This window comes from Apostichopus japonicus, chromosome 20 (genome assembly GCF_037975245.1).
Source record: "Apostichopus japonicus isolate 1M-3 chromosome 20, ASM3797524v1, whole genome shotgun sequence".
Lineage (NCBI taxonomy): Eukaryota > Metazoa > Echinodermata > Holothuroidea > Aspidochirotida > Stichopodidae > Apostichopus > Apostichopus japonicus.
The window spans coordinates 22,977,039-22,990,592 of NC_092580.1; the positions used below are offsets into that span (position 1 = coordinate 22,977,039).

Consider the following 13,554-nt stretch of genomic DNA (forward strand, 5'->3'; position numbering starts at 1 on the left):
GATGGATTTATGTGTGCTTACCTGGAGAATCAGTATGAGGGTGGGGGTGGGGATTTACATGTTAGGTGAACCTGTAGACTAATTATATTGGAAAGAGTATTAGATGAGGCAACTGAATGTTGTAAATTATAAAACTTGAGAGGATACATACCAATATATATAAATATAAATATATATATATATATATATATATAATTAACATGACAGAGGATTGAGGTGGATTATTCATGATGCAGAGTACATAGTGATACATGCATCCATGCTACATACAGGTCTCAGGTCTGTTGCCAGCTTTCTTGCCCCAACCCTCATTTCCCCTTTCATTACAAAGCCACATGTGTGCCAATTACAGTATGTACAGTATGCATTTATGTATTTATAGTATATAGTATCTATGTATGTATGTATTTACACTGAGATGTAATGTTTCATCTCATTCTGCATGTGACTATAAGCCTGTGTTTGAAATAGACACTGCTCAATGGTACATCTTAGAAGATACTCATCATCGCATTACCTAAAAATAACAGTGTGTACAAGTATAAAGTTATATAGCAGTTGTGATTTAAGCAGGGTGTGTGATATCAAGTTCCAAATATTCCCCGGCTACTTCCTGCGATTCATAAGGTGTAGGCCGAAATGTTTCGCCTTGGAGACATCAACACAAACAAACACTAATTAGGAAGAAGCTACGCAAAGCACAAGGAAATGAAACAAGAGCGTAGGACGACGACGTCTGTACCTATAAATGTGGACAAACAACCAAACAGAAAGTACTAGAAATCTTTCTCTGTTACGGTCACTTTTACTAGATCCCAAATTGAGGAACATTGAGGAACAATTACAAATTTGACTTTAAGTCATTTCTGCTGTTTGGAACAAAGGAAAAGGATATGCTCGTGATTATTGCTTCACGTATCTATTAGAACTGAATATTGCGTCACAAGCTAATATAAACTGCATTAGTAGACAAAAAATAAACTGTGAAGTCATTCTGTCACGTACAAAATCTATCACGTACAAAATATGTCACGTACAAAACCTGTCACATACAAACTGTTACAGCATTGTAGACAAAACAGATGGCTTTGTCATGTAGGGAAGTTTAAATTTGTTAAGATTTCAAATATCTCAAAATTTTGTATCTAATGTGACGAAAGAGCTCTGCTGATTACTCAGACTGTGCAGATAATTCCACAGCCACTATATACCAGCACATAATGCCTACCATGCTTTAATTTTTAGACGACATCTTTCCTAAGAAGAAATCTATAGCCTTGCGATTTAACAAGACAAACTATATTTTCGCCGGAAAATATGCTACAGTACTAAGAAGCATCCAAATGGTCACCTATATGTCCTTAAATTAAATTGCTGACATAACATAAATTTAAAATCATTCACGATGATAAATGTAGCTTTGTTCATGTCAACAGGTCAGTTTCATGTACTCTAAATTATGCGTCCTTAATAATGTTTGAAAACAATTTTTGTTAACATTTTTCTAGCAAACATTGATACGTCCATCAACAGTCATCGACCTATACCTAATGCACAAAATCTAGGGAAGATTCAACTGATGACATGTACAGGGACCTATCTTTTTTTCCGACACATTATCTGTTCCATCTACGGTGGCCATAATAAATTAATACATCGTACATTAAGTTTGTTCTGAAGGAAGACGAGAGAGGTAATGCGACGCTTCTCTCCAGGGGATTACGAAGAGAGTGCTCGGTATTAAAGCCCGCTGGCGGTGTTTAATGCGGAGGACGCTCAGACCTGACAGCTTATGACAATCGCAGCGGAGTTCTCCTTGGTGATGCGGGATAGTATTACTACGAAACAATGTACTTTTCCCCTTTTACAAGAGTGTTAAGTTGCAGCTCCATATATATCACGCTGCGCTGCAATTTTCACAGCTGAAAGACGTGTAGCTAAAACCAGCTGAAAGTGTCGTTGTCTCCTCATTTCCATCAAAACATTTCGGAAAGACGAGAACCGACAACGCACTCATAAAATATGCAAAAAAAACGTTCACCACTGGAGCTATAACTTGTACATTAATTGTAGCACAGAGCTACTGTGACTAAATCAATAGGACAGTACGACTGTATGGTACATCGTTTTCTATCTTTTTCCTGAAAAAATTATCGATTACAGAAAGAGAGTGATCAAATTACTTTGAATAGTTTCCAGGAAGAAATTGCCCTACGGCTAGACATGCTTAATCAGCATTTCTGTCAATGAATCTTGAAAGAATGTAATTTCCTTCATGGCTGCAAAGAACATACACAGAGCAAGAAAGGAAAAAAAAGAAAGAAAAAAACCACTCATGCATCCATCGCTGTGACACTGGGACTCATCACTACTACAGCTCCTAAAAGGAAATTTAATGACATGGACGCAAGTCCATCCTTCCTTCTCTGGCTCAGGTTTCTGCGTTGAGTCATCACGACCTAAATATCCACTGAAAAACGTATTTCTTGTGAATATATCGTTTCAATTGTGGTAGGCCAACTTTTGGTCTTGGTTTACCGTATATATATATATATATATATATATATATATAAATATATATATATATATATATATATATATATATATAAATATATATATATATATATATATATATATATATATATATATATATATATATTGGTTACCCTGTTGCCTCTCACTTCAATTCCCCCTCCCCCTGTAAGATCACTGATTTTTCAATTACGTGTGCTCTGTCCCCCAGAGGCACTGATATGGATCGTCTTAAATCCGAAAATAGACTAATTTTCGGACTTGGCACCTTATCCCCTTATGGTTTAAACTCTAAATTTGATTTGTTGTAAGTCCTTTTACCCTGCTACTTTTCGCTTCTTTCATGTGCGTGCATTGGACCATTTTATCTTTCTTCGTTCGCTGTTTACAGTTTTAGTAGTCTTTTTGCTCACTTTGTTAAAGGGTTTATGCCCGAAACTTTGTGTTTCTTTTCTTCATTAGCACTAGCAAACTTTACAATTTTTCCACTATATATATATATATATATATATATATATATGTATATATTCATTTGCCTTTGTCGTTTACTTCCATTTGATTAACATAAAGTCTGTTCAAAGTATCTCTTTCGAGATCCGGCTTTAGAAATCACAAATGATTTTTGAGTTGGTTAGCATCATGTTTGATCTCTAGAGTAAGGCAAAATATGTCACCAAAAACAGAACTAGTATTGTTCGATACAGGTGTCAAACACCAACAGTGGAATTACGACCTTCCTTATTAATTGTGAAATTGAAGTAATATATATATATTACTTCAATTTCACAATTAATACAAACCGTAAAATTACTTTACTAAAGTGAGAGACAGGATAGCAGCTATTTGTATTGTTTCTCCAGGATCCAAATATCTCCTATATATATACTACAGTTTCAAATGTAGAAGATATTCAGAAACACATGTTGCATTTTCTATAATATTTCGTTCTGTATGTACACATATGAATATTCATCTAGATATAGAATTCAACTAGAATTCTTCTTGAAATTTCCAAGCTAAAAAAAAACAGTAATTTCCATACAACACATCCCATACATTATGTTGGCTATAATTGTACTAACACTAACATTAATAAGAAGCAGGGGGAAAATACCAAACAGATACATTATGAAAGAATCTGTGTATTTCAATTAAATATCCTTATTCAAACTTGCTGTTCTAAAAACGACAGCAAAGATGATGTGAGTGGTGGGTGGGGGGGGGGGAAGCAATTGGAGTTAGACTTTCTGTTTATAACAAAAGCAATGTAGGAAATGATAGAGTAACAACAGATGTATTGCAATAATAATCAGTGAAAATTGCATTCCTCTTCAACGTATCCGCTACTTTTAATACCTGTAGTGTGTTATATACCTACAGTATGAATGCCCAAAAACACGGCAAATCGTTAGAGGAACTAGGGGCAGACGCATCAATTCAAAACAAATGCCTGCACCCTAAAAGGTTTAAGTGGGAGACCTGTAACACTGTGTACAGTGATTTCTTATTTTCAATCCCTCCTCCAGACCTTCTTTCCTTCCTTAATTCATCTCCCCTTGGGATATATCATCATCAAAGCTACATCCATGACACATTCTATATTTAAAGTGCATCTATGTCTTCCCCCCCCCCCCCCTTTCGTTCAATAAATTTCTAAACCAACGGCTGCAAAACATCTGCTTGTCAATATATTTTTGGGGAAGAGTGACAAAATGACTGATAGATGGCTGCAATTATTTTAGAATTCATCATTTGAGAGAAATTTTTCTCTCAGGAAATGATTCACAGAGAAGGAGAACCATGAAGTTGTAAAGGAGGACTGTAGCATACTTGACTCCAATGTGCGCTTTGCACTACGGCATTTTGCTCGAGATCCTGGACTTGAGCACTCCGCGTAGGGTTTAAAATCAATCGCTGCAGCATGTGGTTTCACAGTGTGAAACGAATATAACCCCTAGGGTCAATTAAGTTTAATCCTTCTCAGGAGTGAACAGATGAAATGGTTAATGACAACTGCCTGGGGTGAAGGAAGAACAAGTGTCATAAGATCATCATCACTGAAGGCTTGGCTCACTGCAGTACTGTGTAGAGCTGGTGACTGCATGAGAGGAAGATTATCATTCATGAATCTCACATAGGTACAGAACAGCCTATGTGCAGTATAGTGACTTTATACTATAGTATCTAATCTAAAAGGTTTATGCATGGTTTCAAGTGAAGGCTCTATAATGTCAGTTAGGGGAGTAAGTCTATAGCTTCAAGTGAAGGTTCTATAATGCCAGTTGTGGGAGTAAGCTAGTCTTTGGCTTCAAGTGAAGGCAGTTGTGGGAGTAAGTCTATGGTTTCAAGAGAAGGGCTCTATGATGTCAGTTACAAGTAAGTCTATAGTTTCAAATGAAGGCTCTTTAATGTCAGTTGTGGGAGCTAGTCTATGGCTTCAAGTGAAGGCAGTTGTGGGAGTAAGTCTATGGTTTCAAGAGAAGGGCTCTTTGCTGTCAGTTGTGGGTGTAAGTCTATGGTTTCAAGTGAAGGCTCTATAATGTCAGTTGGGGGAGTAAGTCTATAGCTTCAAGTGAAGGCTCTATTATGTCAGTTTTGGGAGTAAGCTAGTCTATAGCTTCAAGTGAAGGCTCTATAATGTCAGTTGGGGGAGTAAGTCTATAGCTTCAAGTGAAGGCTCTATCATCTCACTTGTGGGAGTAAGCTATGGTCTTTGGCTTCAAGTGAAGGCTCTTTAATGTCAGTTGTGAGAGTTAGTCTATAGCTTCAAGTGAAGGCAGTTGTGGGAGTAAGTCCATGGTTTCAAGAGAAGGGCTCTATGCTGTCAGTTGTGGGAGTAAGTCTATGGTTTCAAATGAAGGCTCTAAGATGTCAGTTGTGGGAGGAAGTCTATGGTTTCAAGTGAAGGCTCTATCATCTCACTTGTGGGAGTAAGCTATAGTCTTTGGCTTCAAGTGAAGGCTCTTTAATGTCAGTTGTGAGAGTTAGTCTATGGCTTCAAGTGAAGGCAGTTGTGGGAGTAAGTCTATGGTTTCAAGAGAAGGGCTCTATGCTGTCAGTTGTGAGTGTAAGTCTATGGTTTCAAGTGAAGGCTCTATAATGTCAGATGTGGGAGTAAGTCTATGGTTTCAAATGAAGGTTCTATCATCTCACTTGTGGGAGTAAGCTATATAGTCTTTGGCTTCAAGTGAAGGCTCTAAAATGTCACTAGTGGTATGGTTTTCAAGTTTGCTAATTACTGATATTTGATTGTCTTCCTGTAAAACCCTCTCCAATTAGGTCTCCACACTAGTGCATTCATGTTTTAACTCATACAGAGTTGGAGTTCACATATGAAATACCAATGAGTATTCCTCTATGCCATTACCACAACACAGGCACAGATACTACACATTTAATATATGACTGCCTTTAACAATGAACTAATTGTCAAACCAGGAAGGAAGTTCCCCTTCTATTCCACACCTTTCCTAACACCTTCAGCCTGATATACCTGCGGTAAAAATTTTCCCACTCATTTTTCCAGTTTTGTTGTCCAGCTATAAAGAAACCAAGTTTACTTTAAATATTATTTCTCTGTACCATTTGAGATCTAGCCATTCATTGAAGGAAACAAACAATCAATAGACCTGCCTATCAATGACAACTTTTAACAATACAAGCTAAATAGCATGTTGTACAGTAGGAAGTCTAAGATATATCTCGCCACGTCGTCGCAGAGAGAGATGTTTGCAGGTATCAGGTTATTCACCTCCACAAGACAATCAAATCCAATTACTGTTTCTAACGTGAACCTTCAGTTGCTAGACGTATTGACGATGCAACATCAGCCAGTGCAGGGAAACCGCTAGATTGGTTTGGACAATGTAATCAGCTAATTATGATCAACTAGGACAATTAAACTCATGAGCAATCTGTCGCAGGTAACACCCTGGCCTGCTTCGTATTTAAATGCACTGAACCAGACAACTTTGCAGTATGGTCCACCTTGATGAGGGCAAAGTTTATTACTGGACTGAGGGCCTGGGAAGGTTGTCTGATTATAATATATATTCACTTACTTTTTAAAAGGCAGAACAATATGGACACTAATGGTATCAAAATATTTATAAACATTAAGATTATGCAGGCCAACTAAAACTGATGAATTTGTTGCGTGCCTTTTATACAACGCTATTTCATCTGTGATACTGAGATGTTGCGTGCATTATTATCACTACCATAAGAACCGGTATGATTGCTGATCGTCTGATAATTCTCTTCGGCCACATTACCCCCTCCCCCCCCCCCACCCATGCACTTGGTGTTCAGCATTAAAACAAGATAAATCTATTTTCAAACATTTTTTAACATTTTACCCCGTGCTTGGTAACTGGACCTGGCCTGCAGTCTGACCAATTCGGTTTAATAGAGAAAAGCTGTCATTATCGTAAGAAAGAAATTTATTTTTCTGTTGCCTTTATGGTATGAACGATTTACCGTAAAATCACTGCGACCGCCCATATCAGCATGCTCATTACCCAAAGGTAACGTAAATGTACTCGTATCGTCCACTTTTTTTACCCAATTTCATGAAGGGAATGTCTGGAAACACCTATTTATTCCTTGCAATGGAATGAAATGACACAATTTTGCAAGATACATCGGTAAGACCGAAAGAAAGATACTATTCAAGAGAATGGCGTCAAACAGGCTAGCCACGAAAGTGAAAGTATGTCCTAGGTTAGGCCTAACGGTCGTAAAAAAAAAGAGAGATTAGACTGGCGCATGATCTGTTGGGCAGGGCTTGCAAATTTTGATTGAAGTTTGTAGAATCTACGGACTCGTTAAAATGTCTGGCGAATTTTATTCAGCTCAAAATGTTTAACGACAGATAACTCAAGAAAAATAATGCAAATTAATATGAAAATTAATATGAAAATCGCAAAGAATGGTGTCATTTTCACTGAGCTTTTAGGGCAGGAAGCTGGGAAGGTCGAAGTTAAAAATTTGGCAAACACACATTGAGACTTTAACCCCAAAAACCTCCTTGCTCTTTTTCAAAATCTGTTAAGAGTTTATTAAAAATCAGTCTCCATTGTTTTTCTCCCATAATAATAAAAAATAAACAACAATCTTCACTTCTCTCTTCCTTAAGATGTAAGTAATTCATGAACCAGACGGTGATTTTAGTCCTTGCGAGACTATGCGACACAAACTTTTGCTACCACCCACTACTAATCTGCCAATCAAAAAAGCAATCAGGAAACACTTGAAGTGAAGAGATGAACGTTCAGAAATATTAACGTACTTCCCCATTTTCGTTCTATTATAGTATGCATCATACTACGACTTAACCACACTGGATAAAATATTGAAGCGTGGTGAACCTAACTGACAGGGACAATTTTGAAAGTAGGGCAAGTAAAATCTTGGAGCATGTTTCAGAAATGTTTCAGAAACCGTTTTTTTATTTTTTTTATTTTTTTTTGTGGTCTCTGTTCAAAATCCATGAACTGAAATATTCTCTTTACGATGTTTTGTTCTGTGAAGCTTTACATTCTTTCAAACGCACTTTCAAGGAGGAATTTTCAAATACAATCGGTTAAAAAAAAAAAAATGGTAAGAAACGAATCCAGCCTTTTTGAGAACCACTGACAATAATGATTGTTTTTAAATAAAATTTTATGAGAATTGAAACTAGAGCCTGATCAGCATAGTAAGTGCTGGATGGAGGGTCGGGGGAGAGGATGGGGGGTGAGGGACAAGCCATAAGGGTGGTAGCATGACCATGATTCATCACTCACATATTCAAAACAACATCTTGTAGTGGTACATCACTTTACTAATATAACAAAATCATGCTTTTCACTTCACTCCTATAACTACCTCCCATTGGATAATGAATACTAATCCACCAAAAGAATTGTTTATTCGCTACGAATGGCTAAATACACGGTTAACTAGCCAAACCAGTTAATTACAAAACCACAGTCTTGCTCCAGTTACTCAACTTGCTCTATAAAGTAAACCACAGACCTTTCTGCAGTCAACTGTGATTTCTGTATAGTGACTGAAACAAGGCTCTCATAACCAAAGGCTGAATGGTTGTTATTTACCACAAAGCTCAAGCAAGAGAATATTGCAAAGTCACAAGAACAAATTTTAACTAATTTCACTGTCGCCTTTGTTTAATCTCACTCGTAGGAGCTTTTAATCTGTCAAGGATATTTTCTAAAATCTGACCGAAACAGAGCTTCAAATCAATTCTAGCCAAATACTATCCACTGTTTTTCTTTCTTTCACAATTTATCTAAAGTTTCTTCTGATTGTTTTCTCTCGTTGTCAAGACGAATTTGGTGAATTTCAATCTTGATCATCTATTTTTCGAGAAACTTTACAAATATTTGCAATAAACTATTTCACATACTGAAAAATGTTCAACTTGAAATCGACGGTAAAGAGCTAACAAGAAACTTTAGAACTAGCTTTATATCTTGAGTTCTGAGGTTGTCTAAATAAATATCTTGTTCATGAAAATATATATAGGAGGAAATATGTTTAAATCGTGTATATGCTTCGAACAAGGCCACATTCTCGAAAAAAAAGAAGATATTTGCAATGTCCGTTGTCACAGGGATATTGAGTTTTAGCAACATCTGATAGGCTTTCTGTTTTTTTTTAAAAAGGTGCCATCTTATAAAGATCGAGTATTACTAAAAGGAAATTGGACAAAATCCTCTCATATTTATCTCACTAAAAGGTCTTAAACTTTTAATGGATTTATTTCAGAGCCCTATGTTTATAAATTGCAGAGTACAGGTATGCGCTTCATGATCATGTAATATTATGATAAAATCGCCATTGGTATTGCTAAGTGACTTTTACACACCACGTCATTTGCCAAACTAGCCAAAAAATAGTATGTATAAACTTTGAGGTCGTAAATAAACGAAATTGAGCCATTTTCTTGTTCAAAAAATCACATGTTACGTGCACCAAACATTTTAAGCCCAAATAAACAAGGCATGTTGCCAAAGTATTGCAGCAATGATCAATATAAAAATGCAGCTCTGTAAGAACTGTTTCATTTTTTCCTTTTTTTTTTTTGGAATGCTCAGCTGACCATGGCATAGATTCATGGTTAGATTTAGTCAAAATATCATTTGGACAAGAGAGGAAAAATTTCAAAACATTGAATATTGCCAAAAAGTTCTCATCTTGCAGTATCATTAAGTACTAACAGTGCTATAGGAGTCATCTCAAGTCCTCCTATGGCGCGGAATTTCAAATCTGAAGAGGATCATCTACTATGCATGGGGATACCTACCAGCTTTGCATCCGTTCCTTGTGGGATCCACTCAAAGGTGACCTGGTTGGCGACGTCCTTCTTACCAGGCGATGGAGCTGGTGTATTCAGCATGGCGTTCTGGGGTATCGTCATCTTACTGATGGTGTAAGGCTGTCTGTTGGATTGCTCAAAGAGATGACCGATCTTACGCACGTGGTCGTTCTCCTCGATTCTAACGTCGTGGTCATCCTGTTTGCACTTGCAGTTTTTGCAAATTTTCCTTTTCAAAACAAGAAAGGAAAATTATGATTACTTACCCCGGTTTATCAAATTTAATTATTCACTTAAATTAACAAAAGCTAACCTGTAGTCTGGGGGTGAAGGGTAGCACAGTGCTAAAAGCGTTAAATCAGTTTATAACCCTAGGCAGACGAGAAAGTGCAACAGTAGAGTGGGGACAGGTAGGTGAGGAGCACAGTAACTTGTAAGCTGCCTGTAACAGAGAGAGGCTGTTGCTCACAATGATAAACCAACTGAAGAGACACAACAGTTTGTGTGTAGTTTTTGTGAGGAGACAGGTATATGAATAGAGAATATACATTGATAAACATGTAAACATTCAAATTTATAAACTTGCAGTTGTAGTTAATGGGTGCTCTTCGGCACATCAACGGAGAGAGCAGTCATGTGAGTCCAATAAAGTGTGTGATTGTGCTACTTACAGATCTCTGATTCAAGATAATTCATGATTGCACGAAAGCGCTCACCAGGCATGTGAACACACAGATGTGTAGGCGTGTCAGTTCGTGTTTGGATCTCTTAAAAATATTGTCTGTTGCCGGGGAGCGTGTGTACAACACAAGCACTTACTGGACTTGTGAAGACACCGGGTAAACTTGCATACGGACATCCTAGGTAATGACCAGTTCAAGGTTTCACCTGTGCAGAACAACTGACAGTGAGTTTGGCTGGTAACTTCACATGTAGATGTTTCAAATGATTTGTTCGTCAAGTAAATATGATAGAACTTGTATACTGGTGAGAGGCCCATTACCATATGAATACACACACTTTAATACAGACTTTATGCAGCTGATGTGTGAAGGTGTGTCATTTTGTGTTTGGATCTCTTGAAAATATTCTCTGTTGCCGGGGCGAGCGAGCTTGTGTACAACACAACCACTCTGTGGACTTGTGACACCCAGGTTTACTACTCTGAAATCAATTTAATCCAAATAATGTTTCAGTTTGATAATTGAACATCTTTGTCAACACTTCTATCACTCTAAAGGACTAAATTGCGAAAAAAGGTTTTTTTTGGATAACCCTTGAATGAGCCAGAGTAAATGAAATACTCAAATCAGTTTTTCAGAGGGTAAATTTGTTGACCCTTTCTCTCTACACCCGAACCCAAGGAAAGAAATGATACACACACGAAGATGATTATTTATACCTCCAAAAATGAAGATCCAGACCAGGACAACCGTCTCCACATTTCAGACAGGATGAGCCCGCTCCAAGGTCATGTCCCAAGGTCAACTACAAATAAAGAAAAGAGCAAAGAATAAGTAAAGGTTTAATTCTACCCATAAATAGTGATGAACCATTTCATAAGGGTATAACTTTTAATGCTGTGACATATCACATACAAACTCTTCCCACGCCCATGCACCTTCTACTGTACATACAGTACAGTAGTTATCATTCAACTCAGTTGTTTATGTGTGATCTCATGAACCCTATCACAGCAGGAATCATTCCAGACACACCAAAAAGGTGTTAAAAATGGAAATTTTTTACGCCTTCATGTATGAAATAAATTGAATATCTGAATTGCAGAATAACAATGTGACCCCATAACTGAGAGTTTCTAACAGAAGTTTCTTGCTTTTTCACACCATCTTATAGTACATGTACAGTATGCATTCTTCACATGAACTATACCTCACAGAAAATTCAGAGTTTGGGATTTATTATCACTGAAAGATAATGTGTATTCAAATCTACCATGAGACTAGAAGCATACTGTATACATACTGTATGTAGGTCATTTCAAAGTAAAGCCTAACCATCCTAGGCATATTTGTACAAGTAGATTTAGGTCTTAGCTATATTTGTCAATGGCTGCACTTGCCTAGATGTTGACTGTTCCAAAATATTTGCCAGTATGACTATAAACCTGCATTAAGTTGACTAAATTGCAAGTTTCACTGGCAGCTTCTGTCACTTGGGAGATTATTTTTGTCTGAAGAAGAGGACAGAGAAGGGAAGGGATATATGGGGAAGGGAAAGTGAAGGAAAAGGGACCGAGAGGGAAGGCGGGTGGTGGGGGGGGGGGAGGGAATTCAGAATTTCCCTCTAAAAATTACTGCTGCACCCATTCACGTTAAACGATCTCTGACAAATGGATTTTAATGAAGTATTCGCTCTGAAGCATCATCATTCTCTACAAAATGTTTCTCGCATCACTCGCGCAACCAATTGAGAACAAACGTTCTATTTTCGAACACGTCTTGCATTTTAAGCATGAAATCGATTTCTCACATTAAAAAATAATGTCAAGGTATCAAATTATGTTCATTCCAGCTGAAATAGCTAACAGAACACAACAGTATAATTGACATAAACTAATCTCAGTTTGGCCTTCATGGACGGCTATTTCATATCAACCTAGCATGCAATAAAGGAAACAATTATCCAGATTAGCTTCACCAATTTGTTAAAATCATTAGTTTGATGGAAAAAATTGGTTTGATTGCTCATCTCAAGGTACATCAAGGTAATAATTGTACCTCTCAAGCATAAACCTGTACTTAGCAACAGTTGCCACATTCTGCAGTGATTTTTAAGGCGAGCATAGACTATTTTAATCCGTAATTAAATTTTCCGTGTGAGATATATACCGCATCATAGAACAGCAGAAATTCACATTGATATAAATAGAATTGATAAATATAGCTGTAAATTGTGTCTTTATTTGTTAAGTGTGTGGTTAATCAGGAATCTTCATTCCAGCTCAGTTCTATCAACATTTACTGACTCGTGACAAATTTTATTATCCAGACATTAGACAGCTGTACAAACTGAACAAGTTAACATAAACGGTTCCATGTTGTACAGGTCTTGAATAATTTTGGAGAGAAAATGATAAATGGTGGGCAATTCAGATATATACACCATTTATCATTTTCTATCCAGAATTGACAAGGATAGAGTTATCAACATATGAGTTTTGCCATCATCATCTTATCATGCATATTTAATACAGTTAACTGTGTCATATGTGTGTATGATGTACATATGTATTGATTTATGTATACAGTATGGATGTCAACCTCCTTTAATAAACACCAAAAAAAATTCATGTAGTCTGTACATCTGTTGAATGCAGTGTGTGCATTTGAAAAAGTACTTAATTAAGAGGAATTAAGGAGAACAGCTACAGCTTTAAATTTTTAAAGGTACCAACGCTTTTTTTTCCTAAGTGTATGAAGGACAAGACTGCACTTATTGCCTCTAGGCCAGTGCCAAGTACGTATAAACAGTACATGTTAACCTACAGTAACCTTACAGTGTAAAGTATATATATACTGTATAAACTTTGGAATAGTTATTACATACATTACACAGGTGTATGTCATATACTGGTAGCCTAGTATACACACTAGAGGTAAATTTACAAATTTATATATTTAAAGCTCTACCATGTATTTAATGTCTGTTGGGAAACTAATTCCTGATTACTGATATAT

The 13,554-nt window shown here is 36.8% G+C and overlaps 1 protein-coding gene across 3 annotated transcripts in view; it reads right to left on the bottom strand.

The window, feature by feature from the left end:
- LOC139960967 (testin-like) overlaps window positions 1-13,554 on the bottom strand; it is a 73,971-nt gene that overhangs the window by 15,056 nt on the left and 45,361 nt on the right. For all 3 annotated transcript variants that reach the window (XM_071959705.1, XM_071959704.1, XM_071959706.1), the window contains exons 2-3: window positions 11,256-11,341; window positions 9,842-10,082 (exon numbers count right to left, since the gene is read on the bottom strand). In XM_071959705.1, coding sequence (XP_071815806.1) covers window positions 9,842-10,082; window positions 11,256-11,341 — 327 coding nt within the window. The remainder of the gene's footprint in view (window positions 1-9,841; window positions 10,083-11,255; window positions 11,342-13,554) is intronic.